Genomic DNA, 15272 nt, shown 5'->3' on the forward strand with positions numbered 1-15272 from the left:
CACAACTTTTACTTTTTTACTTATTTTTTTAAAGAGTTTTTTTTTATTAATTCCACTATAACGAATTATCTTCACTGCACAATTCCTTAAAATGTAACTTTTAATATTCATCCTTAATTAAAAATGAGATGGCTCAAAAAAGACAAACAAGAAACATAGAAAAGACTTTTTTCATGTCTGCAATCCCAAATAACGGGGATCAAAAAAAGGGAAGTGAAGCGGATTGTATAGCTTCCCTTTGAAGCCCAGACACTAATGTTAGCCTATAAGCTTTGTATGCACGAGGACAAAGTGAGGTGCTTAGAAAATTGTAAACCCTAGTTATAATGCTAATGTCCTAAAATCCCATAGGCTAAATAGCGAGAAAAGGATAGACTACTTATGTCAGTATTCCTAATGGCACAAAATTTTAGGTCTAAAACAGAGAGTAGTTCACTGGCTCAACGTGTTTCTGATGGATAAGGAGCTCCTCAGGAACCTTAATGAACATATATTCAAAGTCACTGTGCTGTCTGTATTACACAATGGACTTCAATTCTCACCAAATTTAACTTGACTCTTTCAGATAAAGGTCAGAAAAATTTGCCTTGCTCTACTATTTGATGATGGGTCCTTAATACTGTCTAGGATAATACCATAGGGCATGGGACTATGCTCCTCACAAGAAGTACCGAGGACAAATCCCTCATACACGAGGACAAGTGTGCCCGAAACGATTTTAGCCTGTGGCTCATCTAAAATGAAGGATAGAGCCATGAAGACGTTAGCACAGATCTCTTCAAAGGGGAAAAATGCCCTGGCTACATGCAGCAAAATAGACCCCCCTATAATCAAGGCAGAAAAAAAGCTCCTGATGATAAATAAATTCTGCAGCTAGTGATCCATAACTGCCTGAGTCGGAAGTATTTTCTATGCTGACTCAAATGAAGAGGATTGTGGTGAGGAGCACCAAAATAATAAAGCAGAAAGCAAAGGCTGCACCTCCAGTCTCAATGGTAGACTGGAGGTATAGACTCTTTTCTCAGGCCTCTAATATAAAATCTAAATTTAAAATTTTAACTCCAATGTGTAATGCAACAAAACAGGGAAACACGAAGGCCGACTTCACACGGGCGAGAAAATCTTGCACAAATATAAACCCCATTCTTTGAAAGGGGTCATGCACATAAGCGATTATACACAAGTGCCATGCAGGAATCAAATTGCAGCATGTTCTATCTAGTGCGTGCTCTCGAATCACACCGCCCATTGCTTACAATGGGGCCGGCGGCAGCATCACACCATAAGCAAAGTTCACACAATGCGAGGTCTCCTATTGAAAACAACGGGAAAAATTCCATGAACCTACATCCCCCGAAGCGATTCGAGGCTGTTTTCACATGAAAACGCCTCGCCTTCGTCCATGTGAAGTTTGTCTCAGGTGGTGAATACTTTTGGAAGGTGCAATATGACTACTGGAGAGTCACAATGCTGTGACAATGAGAGGATAGCACTAAGGGAGGACATGCAGAATGCTGCTTACAGGGCTAGATGTGAGGACAATTCTTCAATGTTCTCCTTTATAACCAGGCTGTTTTGGTCCTAAAGGACCTGACCCTTTTGGAGATTTTATCCATGTGGTTGTTTTACTGCCCTATTTTGTTTCCTTCAGCTACCAAAATTATTTTAGCCGCACTTTTTTTCCCGTAAGATTGGGCCACTTATTTTTTTATTTATTTTCTTTATATAGTTTTACTGTGGGTCATTCACATTGTCTTTTTTATTTCACACTTTTTCACTGTAGCATAGGCATCCATAGGAGCCCCAGCTATAGGGGGGGAAACATCCCCCTATAATGACAATAGTCATTAACAGAGCTGATTAGGGTCTGCTACAACCCTGTAACTTTGCTGTGACAGGGGAAGCCGGTGGTCACGTGATTGCCGGGTCACATAGTGGAAGAAACATTTCCACTTTCTAGTACATAGCGCTCATTGAGCGCTATGTAGCCAGGAAAGGAGAAGGCAGAAGTGGTTAAAAACGGCTTCTCCCTTCTCCCCCAGGTCCTCAGCCAAGAACCCCGACCTGCTTGATTGCAGGGGCAGAGGCTTTAATCCCACGCTGAAGTTTTGCTATCAGTTGGGATTAAAGCTCAGGACCAAGCACCGTATATTTACTACACTCGGTCCTTAAGGGGTTAGGGTTTGTCCCACTTGAATGAGGTCTAAGCTGTCAGGCAATCTATTCTTACAAGCTCCTTAGATTTTGGCAGCATCACAAATAGTCATGTTTTCCTTAAAACTGTATTCAGTTATCTTCCAGTTTCAGCTTCTCACCAGCTGGGGCGATCCCTATTACATCGGCCTGAATGGTCTTGAGATGTACAATGACCACGGAGAGAAGATCCAGCTCACAGAGAATAGTATCCTTTTGTATTCAGCTTGCTTTTCATTGCAGCATAAGATATAGAATCATTGTAATTAGATTGATTTACCTGATTTAAAAGGTGTAAACTTTCTTCTTTCTATGTTTGATGAATGGAAGTTTTAATTCTAAAGTACAGTAAATACGCACATTGATTTTCTCGCACGTTATAATATTGAAAAGGGTTTTATCCATAATAATCCTTCTGTGCTGAAGGAACACAAAGCATCAAGTTTAGAATGACTCAGATCTCACAAACCGTGCATACAGATTTGACAACATGTACCTTCATTTCAGTTGGTCAGTGGTTAGTAATGCTGAAAGCTGCCACAGACATAATAATTGTTATTATTTGATCATAACTGAACATTAAAGGGGCCGTCCAAAAATATAAAAACAATTGGCTAACACTAGGGAATGTAATAAAAAAGTAACCAGTTAAACATCCTGACGCGCCATTGGACCCTTATGGTCTTTTTTCTTCCACTTTGCTGCAGCATTGATGACCTTCACATACACATGACCGCTGCAGCTAATTACTAGCCTCATATGTGGGGCCTGCATGTATAGCATGAGGCTACTGAGGCCAGTGATTGGCTGCAGCAAAGTAAAGAAAGCCCAGTGGGGATCCCTAGAGCAATCTTGCTGGAATGGTGGGGGAATTAACAGCTGAGTAATGGTTATTTTTATCACATTCCCTGCTGTTAGATTAACTTTTTAAACTCAAGGATGACCACTTTTATGTCTGTGATGCTAAAGTGCTCAGTTTTTTTTTTGCTGTGTTTTTCATTGTAGTTTATATGTAAACCAAAGCTGCTGCTGGCTACATGTACATTCATTTAGAAGATATAATTAATATATAATATTTATACCAATTTATGGTAATATAATGGCTATTTTGAACATTCCCAAATATGTAGTGGATCAGATGGGTGATATTAATGTACCACTTATTATAATGCCAATGTTTGGGGGCTTCTGTTTGTCCTTATGGACAAGGCCACAAGGATGTCGGGAGTTGTATATGCCATGGAGTGCTTCCTGGAAAAGGAAGTTGAAAAAATGCTTCTACAGTACCGCTAATTGGAAGGTAGCTACCCTATACATTAATGTCCAAACTATTAACAGGCTAGGGATGCAAGCCAAATTAGAGCCTTCTATATAAGGAAAATATGCCTATCTACAGACAGCTGTTTCAAGGTTTTTGTTGACTCGGTAAGAGGCCAGTGATATGGGTTGGAGGGGAGCTGTCTCTTCTTGTGGAGAGCACCACGAGTGTGTAGGGACTGTTGCTGGCCATGTAATACTTCCTTGAAAAAAAATTATGCAAATGGGAGGATGGAAAAATGCTTATACAGCCCCACCTATTGGAATGTAGTTACCCTACATGTCACTGTTTGACCTTTTAACAGGTCTTGCAAGATGACTAGAGATGTAAGTCAAACTAGAGTTTTTTTCCATAATGAAAAGGCACCCACACACAGATGGGTGTTTGAGAGTTCTTGCCCCTTATCACTGCAGAGTAGAATTCCCATTGGCTGGGTGAGAAGCCATTAATATGCTGCTTGTGCAGAGTGCCACGATGTGGCACTGGGGAGGCATTTTTCCATTGTTCTATTTCCATATCCTTCTTCAAAGGAGTATTGCATGGCCTATGAGACTTCCTATGCATTTGTCAATAATGCTTATTGGTCACCATTTACCTATATGGGCAGTTCTAGAGTCAGAAAAATCTCTTTGGCACTGTGATCTAATGTCTAAAGTCATTACAAGTGTGTAAAGATATGACATAGGCGCGAGACAGTCATTAGGTATAGTTCTTATTTATAGCACAACATTGATTAATTGTGTATGTGACATGCCTGTAACCTGATAAACCATGAATTTTCACAATAGGTGTTGTTGAAAATGATGGCAAATGTATAATCCCAATTGATCCTGAGAATAAAACTCAGATTCTCACTAATGCACCATTAACCTTTGCAATCCAATTTTAGATTCAGGGTTTCCTAGTGGTTTTTCTCTTTCTACCATTATACAATGGCACCATCTGCTGGCTAGAGACAGTACTACAGTATGGGACATGCTGGAGAGGCCCCCGACAACAGAGTGGTCAGTAATATACAGTAAGAATACCCTGCCGGACGTCTTCTGACATCGAAGCTGTACAGCTTTCAATCAGAATGTCTGAAGCTGGCAGACACTGGATTAGAAAGGGTTAAACACAAACAAAAAGTGGGGCCGTGTACAAGTTTTTATCCAGTACCTTGTCAGGAGTTGCCTATTTCAAGGAAAAATATGGGGCTCTGAGGATAGAGAGGTCGGAGTCCAAACTCTGGCTAGTCAGACAGGCATGTCGTATCCTGTTTTTATTAATTTGCGTTGTTTATTATGTTTCAAATTGTTTTCTTTTGGAAAATTGCAATAGGAAATAATATTGTGAACATAATTTCGGAAGCTGTGACAGATGCTGCTCCCTCATCCTGGATTGTTTTATTTTATGGCTTGCTGTAATACTTAAAATGAATTATTTCTTGCGGCAATCAAAAGAAAAAAAAGCTTGGTACCGTGTTAGCAGAATAAAATGTGAGCGCTCCCAGTAAGAGAAACAAGCTAGTTTTGTAAATGTCCTATAAGATTACTCTGTTGCTCTTACTGAGAGCGATCACATTTTGTGGCGATCAGTCATGATCTGTGTATAACATCATTTAAATAATTAACATGGCGTTTTGGGGGTATGTAAACAGGAAGTAGAAGGCTCCACAGGAATCCCATTGGAACTGTTGCTGCTGCAGCCTTGCACCATGTACATTTATTCTGTTTATTTAGACTCAGGCACTTCTGAGCGCTTATTTCTTCACATTCACTCTAAACATTGATCACTTCTTTGCTGATTTGAGGTCTAACAGAAAAAAAATATGCAGCGCAAATTGCTTTTTTTTTACAGCAGCGAATATCTTCTGTGTGCTAAGTAATTGTCAGATACCATTTATTTCAGTTCAGCTATATTTTCCAGTAGTGTACCATCCCCTGGGCTAAACGGCTATTAGCATCAGCTTCCAACAGATCGCTAGAGGAAAATCACTGGTGTGACATCCTCCAATAACATTTAATGGATGTCTATGGGGACAGATTTTGCAGTGATTTTTAGCTGTAATTTTTAGTCACATAATTGCTACTAAGATTTGCCAATGTGACTCTAACCTCGTGGCTGGCACTCTAGCCAAACTTTCAATAAAGTTAAAGTAGAATATAAAATGAATGTATTTTGGTTATTAAAGGTAAACCTGCGTTTTAAATAGTTTCTGTTTTCAACAGACTTTGAATAAATTAGTAGAACAAGTGAATATAAGAAACTTTGTAAAATATCTTAAAGCAAAAAATGTAGGTCTCTGCATTTTTCTGGCACATTTCTTTCCCCTGCTTCATCCTAAATTGCACGGTTCCTCTTTTTTATAATATGACTTGCTCTGCCAGGATTAACTGTTGGCTCACTGAAGGATCAAATTACATGCTGCCCATAGATGTTATGAGAGATACACAGACATGCAGCCTATAGATGTCGATGGGGAGAGGAGGAAGAAGCAGGAGAGAAACTAGTGCAGCTGATGGTTTTCTCACCAAAGTGTTTTATTTGCATCAATACTGTTCAGTATTTCTCTATAATGTCCTATACGCCTCTAAGTAAGAGAGAGCTATGGAGCAGAATCTGCTTTTTTTTTTTACCTTCATGTGAATTCTGTGTTGGACATTATGACAGCAGTCTCCATCCACAGCTCAGGTGGAATTAGAGATAGAGCGTACAGAGGGGAAAACTGGTGATAAGTGCAGACTACATGTCCTACAATGGCCAGAAATAGTGATATTCCTCATGTACACACACAAGGCAGCTTATTAAATGACAAGTAAGCTTTAGGAGCAATTTCCTTTATGTACGGTGATTAACCTTCACAGGCAGAAGCAGTTCTGATATTAAAGAGGTTGTACCAGAGTTACAAGTTATTCCCTATGTACAGAATAGATGATAAGTTGCTGATTGATGGGTGATCTCACCACTAAGACCTCCACTGATTACCAAGAACAGGGGTCCTGTGTCCTCACTCCACTGCAGGCTTACTGCAACTCTACAGTGAGGAGAGGTCTAATTGAACTGCTGGTTGCACAAGTACGCTTAGGCCTTAGACGGGCGTTTTTTTCGCGCGATTTGCGGATCGCATGACGGATGCGCATCCGCAAATCGCGTGACCGGTGCCCGAAAATCGCCCGAAAATCTGCTCCTAGCTGCGTTTCATTAGAAACGGGCCGGAGCTGTCCAGCGCATTGCAGTCAATGGAGCCGGCAATACAGCCCGCTCCATTGAAAGCAATGCGCTGCGGACGAGTGTGGGATGAATTGTCGGGAAGGGCTTAAATATATAAGCCCTTCCCTGCAATTCATCCAGAAAAGTGTTAAAATAAAGAATATATATATACTGACCTGCTCCCGGCAGCCGGAGTTCCGCGCGGCCGGCCTGCAGTGGGTGTGAAGGGGGTGTGAGTCAGACCTGCCCCCTGATTGGCTCAGCGCTGACAATTCATCCCGCGCACGCCGGCAGCCCATTGCTTTCAATGGAGTCGGCTGTATTGCCGGCTCCATTGAATTCAATGGGCAAACATCGTTCTTCTCTGCCACAGCTGTTACAGCTGTGGCAGAGAAGAAGGATTTGTCTTCTATATGTTCTCAATGGGGTCGGCGCTGCTGCCGCCAGCCCCATTGAGCGCATATAGAGAAGAGGACAGGGATCGCAGATAGGTGCGATCTGCGATTTCTGTTCTATAATTTATCGGACGAGCGCATAAAAAGCGCTCATGTGTCGGATACCATTGCAAAGCAATGGTTTTATAAAATCGCCAGGCGCATGCGCATGCGCAAATCGCGGCAAAAAACGCCCGTCTGACTAAGGCCTTACTCTCCACTCACTTTCAATGGGACTGCGGAGTTAGTCAAGCACTCTGGTATTTCCGTCAGCTCGAGTAAAATGAATGGAGCACCAACCACGCATGCTTGGATAGCGCTCTATTCATTCGAACGTCAATGCAAGAGGGGAGTTGACCCCGCAGTGACAGGCAGATAGGCACAAGGGGCCTCTGTTCTTCACATTGTTGGGGGTCTTAGCTGTCACCTATTCTGTCGGTAGGCAATAACTTTTAATTCTGGTACAACCCCTTTAATCATGAAAATCTGTGGTCCGTTCACAGTGGTTGCTGTGATGCGCTGACGGGCAGTCCTAGTGAATGGTCCAGCGTGAACAATTCTGCAGATAGCATTTACAGGTAAGTAGCTTTAGTTGATGGAATAGTTAGACCCAGGCAGTGGTACATGAGGGGGCCCTAGGGCTTCTCGGCCACATAAGAAGCCTCCAGTATTAAAAATTACAAATAGTAGTGTATGGATTTTGCATTGGAGCCACATAACTTGGAGTTGCACTTACTAGAATCTTTTATGATTAAGAAAAAGATGATTCCAATAGTAACACTATATCTTAGGCTCTGTTCACACATGTACATATATTTCCCCCAGTCGTCTCCACGACAGCACCAATGAGATTGCCTCCTCCTGGTAGGACAGGAACATACTGAGAGGTTAAAAGCTCCCCCCCTTCCCCACTTTCCTCAGTGTCTTCCTGTCCTGCCAGGAGGCAGGATCTATGAGAGGAGCTGGTGGAGAAGCCAGCGAAAGCATACAGGCGGATCGGAAGGCAGTGGCTCACCCTGTCATCCCTTCGCAGCCAGACGACTCCCGGGACGCCACATCAGGGTGGTAACCCCCGGGCCAGGTTCCTCCCGCGGCGGCCCATGGGGGGTTCAAAGCGGGAGCCTCAGTCCCCCTCGTCCTCCGGCAGAAATTACAGCGCGGCGCTCCAGGAAGCCCTTTGACGGCAGGGGGCGGGGCGCCGCATCTCACGTCCAGCGCGATGACGTCATCGCGTCTGCATTAGGAGCGGAGGGGGCGGGGCTTAGCGCAGGAGCGCGAAAATTCAAATAGGAACCTGAGAGAAGCCAGAACACCAGCATCACAGGTCGCAGGGTGTCTGCAGCACTGGTATAAAGATGAGTGCTCCAGCCCCAGAGACAGCTGAAACCTCAGCCTCAGCGGCCGTAAGTAGCCAGTGCGGCAAAAATACAATGCAAATATCCAGTATGTTGTGTATGGAAAAATTGCATGTTTACCCGCAAAAATGCTTTGTTTGTCAGGGGGATAAAAAAGACATCCCCCCCAGAACAAAACTGCGAAAGTGCGTGGAATGCGGGACGAGACTGCCAGCCACGTATCAGAGGCCTCTATGCAAGGCATGCGTGGCTAGGCTAGTCAGAGAGGAATCGGGGGGATTCCTGGATGACGTTAGAAAGCTGGTGAAGGAAGAGGTTCAATCAGCTCTAACGTCACTGCCGGCACCGCCAGCGAAACGCCAAAGAAAGGCATATGTTCCCAAGGAGTCTTCTGATTCCGAGAACTCCATCGGATCAGAGCAAGAGGAGCAGGCGGCCGAAGAGTCCTCAGAGGAGGAGGACTACAGGAAATATTTGTTCCATCAAGATGAGTTGACGGAACTAATTAAATCAGTTAGGGCTACGTTAAAAATAGAACAGCCCAGAGAGCCGCGGACCCGACAGGATGAGATATTCAGTGGACTTGGGGAGAGGCGCAAACATACCTTCCCGGTCCACAAAAACATCTCTAAAATAATTCAGAGAGAGTGGAGTAAACCAGACGCAGGTTCCTACTCCGCTCGAGGCGTAAAAAGGAGATACCCCCTGGAGGAGGAAGCTTGCGCAAGCTGGGACGAAATACCTAAGGTAGACGTCCCGGTGGCCAAGGTAGCCAAGAGGACGACTCTGCCCTTTGAGGATGCCGCACAGCTAAAAGACCCCATGGATCGCAAGGCAGAGGGACTCCTAAAGAAATCATGGGAGGCAGCGGCAAACATCCTTAGGCCAGGGATCGCAGCCACTTGCGTGGCGCGGACCCTGGGGGTATGGTTAGAGCAGCTGGAACTACATCTGACCAACAAAACGCAGAGGGATCAGATCCTTAACTCCCTTCCCATCCTGCGCATGGCCACTAACTTCCTAGCGGACGCCGCGGCCGAGACCGTCAAACTCTCAGCAAAAGCCACAGCCCGCGCTAACTCAGCCAGAAGGGTGTTATGGCTGAGGTCATGGTCAGGCGACCTGGCCTCGAAAAACAAATTGTGTGCCCTCCCATTCTACGGCCAATTTCTATTCGGACCGGACCTAGATAAAATTCTAGAGAAGGCGGCCGACAGGAAAAAAGGGTTCCCTGAGGAAAAACCACAGAGAGTGAAGACCTTTCCCCGGGCCCCAATGCAGCAGCCCGAGGCCTACCGAGGCAAGGGCAAGACAGGCCGCTGGAGTTACCCCAAGGGGGGCAGAGGAAGGAATATCCTCTTCAACCCCCATCAGGGGGAGCCGAAGCAAAGACCCTGACGCCATCCCCGTAGGGGCAAGGCTGGGGAGCTTTGTGGATCAATGGGCCGCAATCTGCGGGGGCCCATGGATCCCAAAGATCCTACAGCACGGATACCAGATAGAGCTGGTATCCATCCCCAGAAGGAAATTTATTACCACGCGAGCCCCAAAAAAACAGCTACATTTACTAGGGCAAAGCGTGCGCGACTTGCAGCGGTTAAACGCAATATCTCCCGTACCGCGAAACGAGGAAACCCAGGGCTATTACTCCAGGCTCTTTTTAGTAAAAAAAACCCGGCGGGAAACACCGGACGATAATAAACCTGAAAGACCTGAACACCTGCGTCCGATACAGGAGATTCAAAATGGAAACCATCTCCTCGACAATAAAGTTGATCCCCAGAGGAGCCTACATGGCGTCCATCGATCTGAAGGACGCGTATTTTCACATCCCGATCCACAAAGATTCACAGAAATACCTGCGGTTCGCAGTGGACATGGGCGGAAGAACAGAGCACCACCAGTTCAGATGCCTGCCCTTCGGGATATCCTCAGCTCCCAGAATCTTTACCAAGATTATGGCGGAGGTAGCCGCCCACCTGAGAGAAAAATCGATCCTAGTAGTACCATACCTGGACGATATTCTATTAATAGCAGAGTCCAAAAAACTCCTAACCAAACATCTGGAGACAGTGCTACAACTTCTCCAATCATTGGGATGGATTATAAACTGGGAAAAATCCAGCCTAGATCCCGGCAAGCAGAAGACGTTTCTGGGAATAACTCTCGACTCAGAATCGCAATGCTCCTACCTACCCGAGGAGAGAATACGAAAAATCCGCAGAATAGTCAAAACCTTCCTACGAAGACGATTCTGCACAATTCGGGAGGCAATGTCTCTTCTGTGGAGCTTGACATCATGCATCCCAGGAGTAGCATGGGCCCAGGCCCACACCAGAGCCCTACAGGCCGTAGTCCTATCCTCGTGGGACAAAAGGCAGTCCTCGCTAGGGGCAAGGGTGTACATCCCAAACAGGGCAAAAACATCCCTGCGTTGGTGGACATCCCCAGAGAACCTGCGGAGAGGGGTTCACTGGCTACAAAACCCAGCCATCCACATCACAACAGACGCAAGCGCCTGTGGATGGGGAGCGCATGTGGGGAACCAATTCTTTCAGGGTCCCTGGCCTCAGAGGATAAAAGAACAATCCTCAAATTTCAGAGAACTACAGGCAGTTTGGCAGGTTCTACAGCAGTTGGGCAACTCGCTACAGAACCATCACATAAAAATACTATCAGACAATGTCACCGCGGTCGCTCACATACGACACCAAGGGGGCACAAGATCTCCCCCACTGCAAAGCATCGCACAGAAAATCTTTCGCTGGGCGGAGGGCCGGATCCTCTCGATCACGGCAACCCACTTAAAGGGGACACTAAATGGAAAAGCAGACTTCCTCAGCAGGAAGCAGATAGACCCAGGAGAGTGGTCCCTCTCCCCAGAGGCATTCAAAATCTTAACCAACCGGTGGGGGACCCCACAGTTGGACCTCTTCGCAACCAGGGAGAACACAAAAGTAGGCAACTTTTTCTCCCTCCGGCCAGGAGATCGTCCGATAGCGGTAGACGCCCTGGGCCAGGACTGGGGACAAGGACTGGCCTACGCCTTTCCTCCCATACCACTAATCCCCAGGGTTTTACAGCACTTCAGAACCCAGGGATGCACGCTAATCCTAGTGACCCCCTTCTGGCCAAAAAGAAGCTGGTTCGGTCTTCTGACAACACTGAGCGTCCAGGACCCAGTCACCTTGCCTACCTGGACGGATCTTCTATCGCAGGGGCCACTGAACCACCCCGGCCTAGACAAACTCCATTTAACGGCATTGCTCTTGAGGAATCCTCGCTAAGAAAGAAAGGATTCTCAGAGAAAGTAGTAGAAACCCTAATGTCCAGTAGGAAAAAGACGACCCACCTGATCTACCAGAAGGTCTGGAGAAAGTTTTCCTCATGGAGACAGGGAAGGGATCGCGGGGATTCTATCCCCGACACTCCGCTAATCTTAGAATTCCTGCAGGAGGGCTTAGAGATGGGCCTCTCCCCGAGCACCCTAAAAGTCCAAGTTTCAGCCCTTAGCGCTATCTGCGACACAAAATTCGCAGACGATAGATGGGTCCACAGGTTCCTAACAGCAGCAGCTAGATTACGCCCTAGGCCCATAAACCTGTTCCCAGACTGGAACCTTAATTGGGTTCTAGGGGCCATGACAGCGGTACCATTCGAACCGATCAAAGCGCTACCTATAAGAATGCTGACAATCAAGACCATCTTCCTAGTAGCCATTACATCCGCAAGACGGGTTAGCGAACTACAGGCCTTGTCCATCCGCCACCCGTTTATGAAAATTACAGACACCAAACTAATATTTAAAACAGACCCGGCCTTTATGCCGAAAGTAGTGTCAGATTTTCATAGGTCCCAGGATATAATAATCCCCTCATTCTTCAGCCACCCAAAAAACGAAGAGGAAAGAACCCTAAGCTGCCTGGACGTTAGGAGAGCAGTCCTAACCTACATAGATACAACAAGCCACTGGAGGCGGGACGACAACCTGTTCGTCCAGTTCAGTGGCCCAAATAAGGGTAGCAAAGCAGCGAAAAATTCCATAGCCAGGTGGATCCGCCTGGCCATCATAGAATCCTATAAAGCCCTCGGGAAGGAGATCCCGCTAGCGCTTAAAGCCCATTCCACAAGGGCAGTAGCGTCCTCGTGGGCCGAACACAGTTCAGCCTCGGTCGAGCAAATTTGCAAGGCCGCAGTCTGGAAAAAACCCCACACGTTTACTAAACACTATAGGGTAAAAGTGCAGCAGGACGAGGACATGGCCTTCGGCCGCAAAGTCCTCTCGGCAGCGATCCCACCCTAATAAACTTTAGTTGGTACGTCTCATTGGTGCTGTCGTGGAGACGACTGGGGGAAAAAGTGGATTATACCCACCTGATAATCAGGTTTCCAGTAGTCTCCACGACAGCACCCGTACCTTTCCCGCCCTAGAAAAATAAAATAATAAATTTAAAAATTAAAAAACCCCGGTTAGGGGAAAAAATTTAAGTTTAGCTCCTGCCCCGGCAATTCGTTAGAATCCACTGAGGAAAGTGGGGAAGGGGGGGAGCTTTTAACCTCTCAGTATGTTCCTGTCCTACCAGGAGGAGGCAATCTCATTGGTGCTGTCGTGGAGACTACTGGAAACCTGATTATCAGGTGGGTAAAATCCACTTTTTTTTTTTCCGATCGGGTTTCTGTTGCTCAGTGGCATCCACAACAGAGTAACATACTAAAATGATTTTATGAATAAAGGCACCATTCTGCACAGAGCCTTAGCATGCAGCATAGAGCCAAGTATTGAGCTTTCCCGAAGTCCACTGGAGGCCTTTGGCCCAGTGGGTGGTATCTTTCAGAGCTAGTTTTCTGTCCGATAAGGTTCATCTGAACGTGGCAGCTGGGACCACATGCTTTGATCAAAATACGCTCAAATAACTTTTCATTTTTATGGGGTTAGTATAAACAGTTGTGCAATTTTATTCCTATATTAAATGTGTAGAAGTATTGAGGCTCGTGTTTCTGTTCTTGTATTTGTCACAGTCATGGCTTTCACTTTTAATTTATTTGTTGGGAGTGCTGACTTGGTTTTTTGTATTCATTAGAATGCAGTTGTCTGACATAATATTTGAAGTAGCTCCAAACCTAACCCTTTTATCTGGCCTGTATGTGGTCATCTTTAAGGGGTTATATAAGGAGGAAAAAAAAATTTCCCAAAAAAGTCCCACTGTTGGCCATGTGATGTCACTACTATTGCAGTCCAGCTTTATTACCGTGTAAGGGGCAGGGCTACAGCGCTAGACATAGCCTATGGACAAGAGCAATGCCATTTCTAGAAGAAAAAACTAGTTTTTTTTTTGTTTTGTTTTTTTAAATCTCATGGTACGGTTTATTCTAAACTGGTTTTCTCTGCAAATGTTTTTCATTTATTTTCTGTCGGCACTATCCAATAATATTTTTTTTGAGGACCTGATTTTTACTTTACTGAAAGGTTGAAATTCCACACAGAGCGGCATTGCTTCAAAGACTTAACCATATGGACAACTATTGGGAATTAAAAGTAACTGTAGTGAGAAAATTGAATGTGATCTGTTTATACAAAAACGTTCAAAAGAGGATTTGCTCTTAAACTCTTGAGAAATGCATCAGAGAAGCTTAAGATAACAAAAGATAAAACCTGATTAAGGCTCTGTCTGGAGACATTTTCACTATGTTTCTATGCCTGCACAGTAAAACCATTCTAATAAAATGTTATATAACATATTTATGAACATTCATCCGAATCAACTCAAATTAGCGACATTTTTTTTTCTCATTTATTTTGGTCCGAGCCTCGTATTGGCTTGTTTTTATTTGCTTAAGATATTTTTTGTCATTTCTTTGACCTTTGTACCAGCAATCAGAGCCCATGGCCGCTATGGGTACATTATGTGCATGGAATATCCACATTATGAACTGCTTTTATTCGTGCATCATATAAATCTACAGCGTTCGGTACATTTTTGTTTGTGTTTACTGAATGCGGGTTTATTATATAATTAGGCCATGATCACAGTAAAAGTCTTTAGAGAACTTTCAAACCAAGTGCTTCTAGTAGAGATGAGCGAACGTACTCGTCCGAGCTTGATACTCGTTCGAGTATTAGCGTGTTCGAGATGCTCGTTACTCGTAACGAGCACCACGCGATGTTCGGGTTACTTTCACTTTCATCTCTGAGACGTTAGCGCGCTTTTCTGGCCAATTGAAAGACAGGGAAGGCATTACAACTTCCCCCTGCGACGTTCAAGTCCTATAACACCCCCCTGCAGTGAGTGGCTGTCGAGATCAGGTGTCACCCGAGTATAAAAATCGGCCCCTCCCGCGGCTCGCCACAGATGCATTCTGACATAGCTGAGGGAAAGTGCTATCGTGTTGGAGCTGCTATAGGGAGAGTGTTAGGAGTTATTGTAGGCTTCAAGAACCCCAACGGTCCTTCTTAGGGCCACATCTAACCGTGTGCAGTAGTGTGGAGGCTGCTTTTTGCAGTGTTGCACATTTTTTTTTTTTTTTGGTATATCGGCCGTGCAGAGCATTGCGCCCTGCAGTAATACTCCAGGGACAGAAGTGCTTAGGCAGGGAGAGCGTTAGGAGTTATTGTAGGCTTCAAGAACCCCAACGGTCCTTCTTAGGGCCACATCTAACCGTTTGCAGTACTGTGGAGGCTGCTTTTTGCAGTGTTGCACTTTTTTTTTTTGGCATATCGGCCGTGCAGAGCATTGCGCCCTGCAGTAATACTCCAGGGACAGAAGTGTGGAGGCAGGGACA

At 45.1% G+C, this 15272-nt stretch overlaps 1 protein-coding gene across 3 annotated transcripts in view; it reads left to right on the forward strand.

Annotated features, from left to right (window-relative positions):
* KATNIP (katanin interacting protein) overlaps positions 1 to 15272 on the forward strand; it is a 227168-nt gene that overhangs the window by 157666 nt on the left and 54230 nt on the right. For all 3 annotated transcript variants that reach the window (XM_066576139.1, XM_066576138.1, XM_066576141.1), the window contains exon 23: positions 2291 to 2401. In XM_066576139.1, coding sequence (XP_066432236.1) covers positions 2291 to 2401 — 111 coding nt within the window. The remainder of the gene's footprint in view (positions 1 to 2290; positions 2402 to 15272) is intronic.

This window comes from Eleutherodactylus coqui, chromosome 8, assembly GCF_035609145.1.
Source record: "Eleutherodactylus coqui strain aEleCoq1 chromosome 8, aEleCoq1.hap1, whole genome shotgun sequence".
In the NCBI taxonomy this organism is placed as follows: Eukaryota; Metazoa; Chordata; class Amphibia; order Anura; family Eleutherodactylidae; genus Eleutherodactylus; species Eleutherodactylus coqui.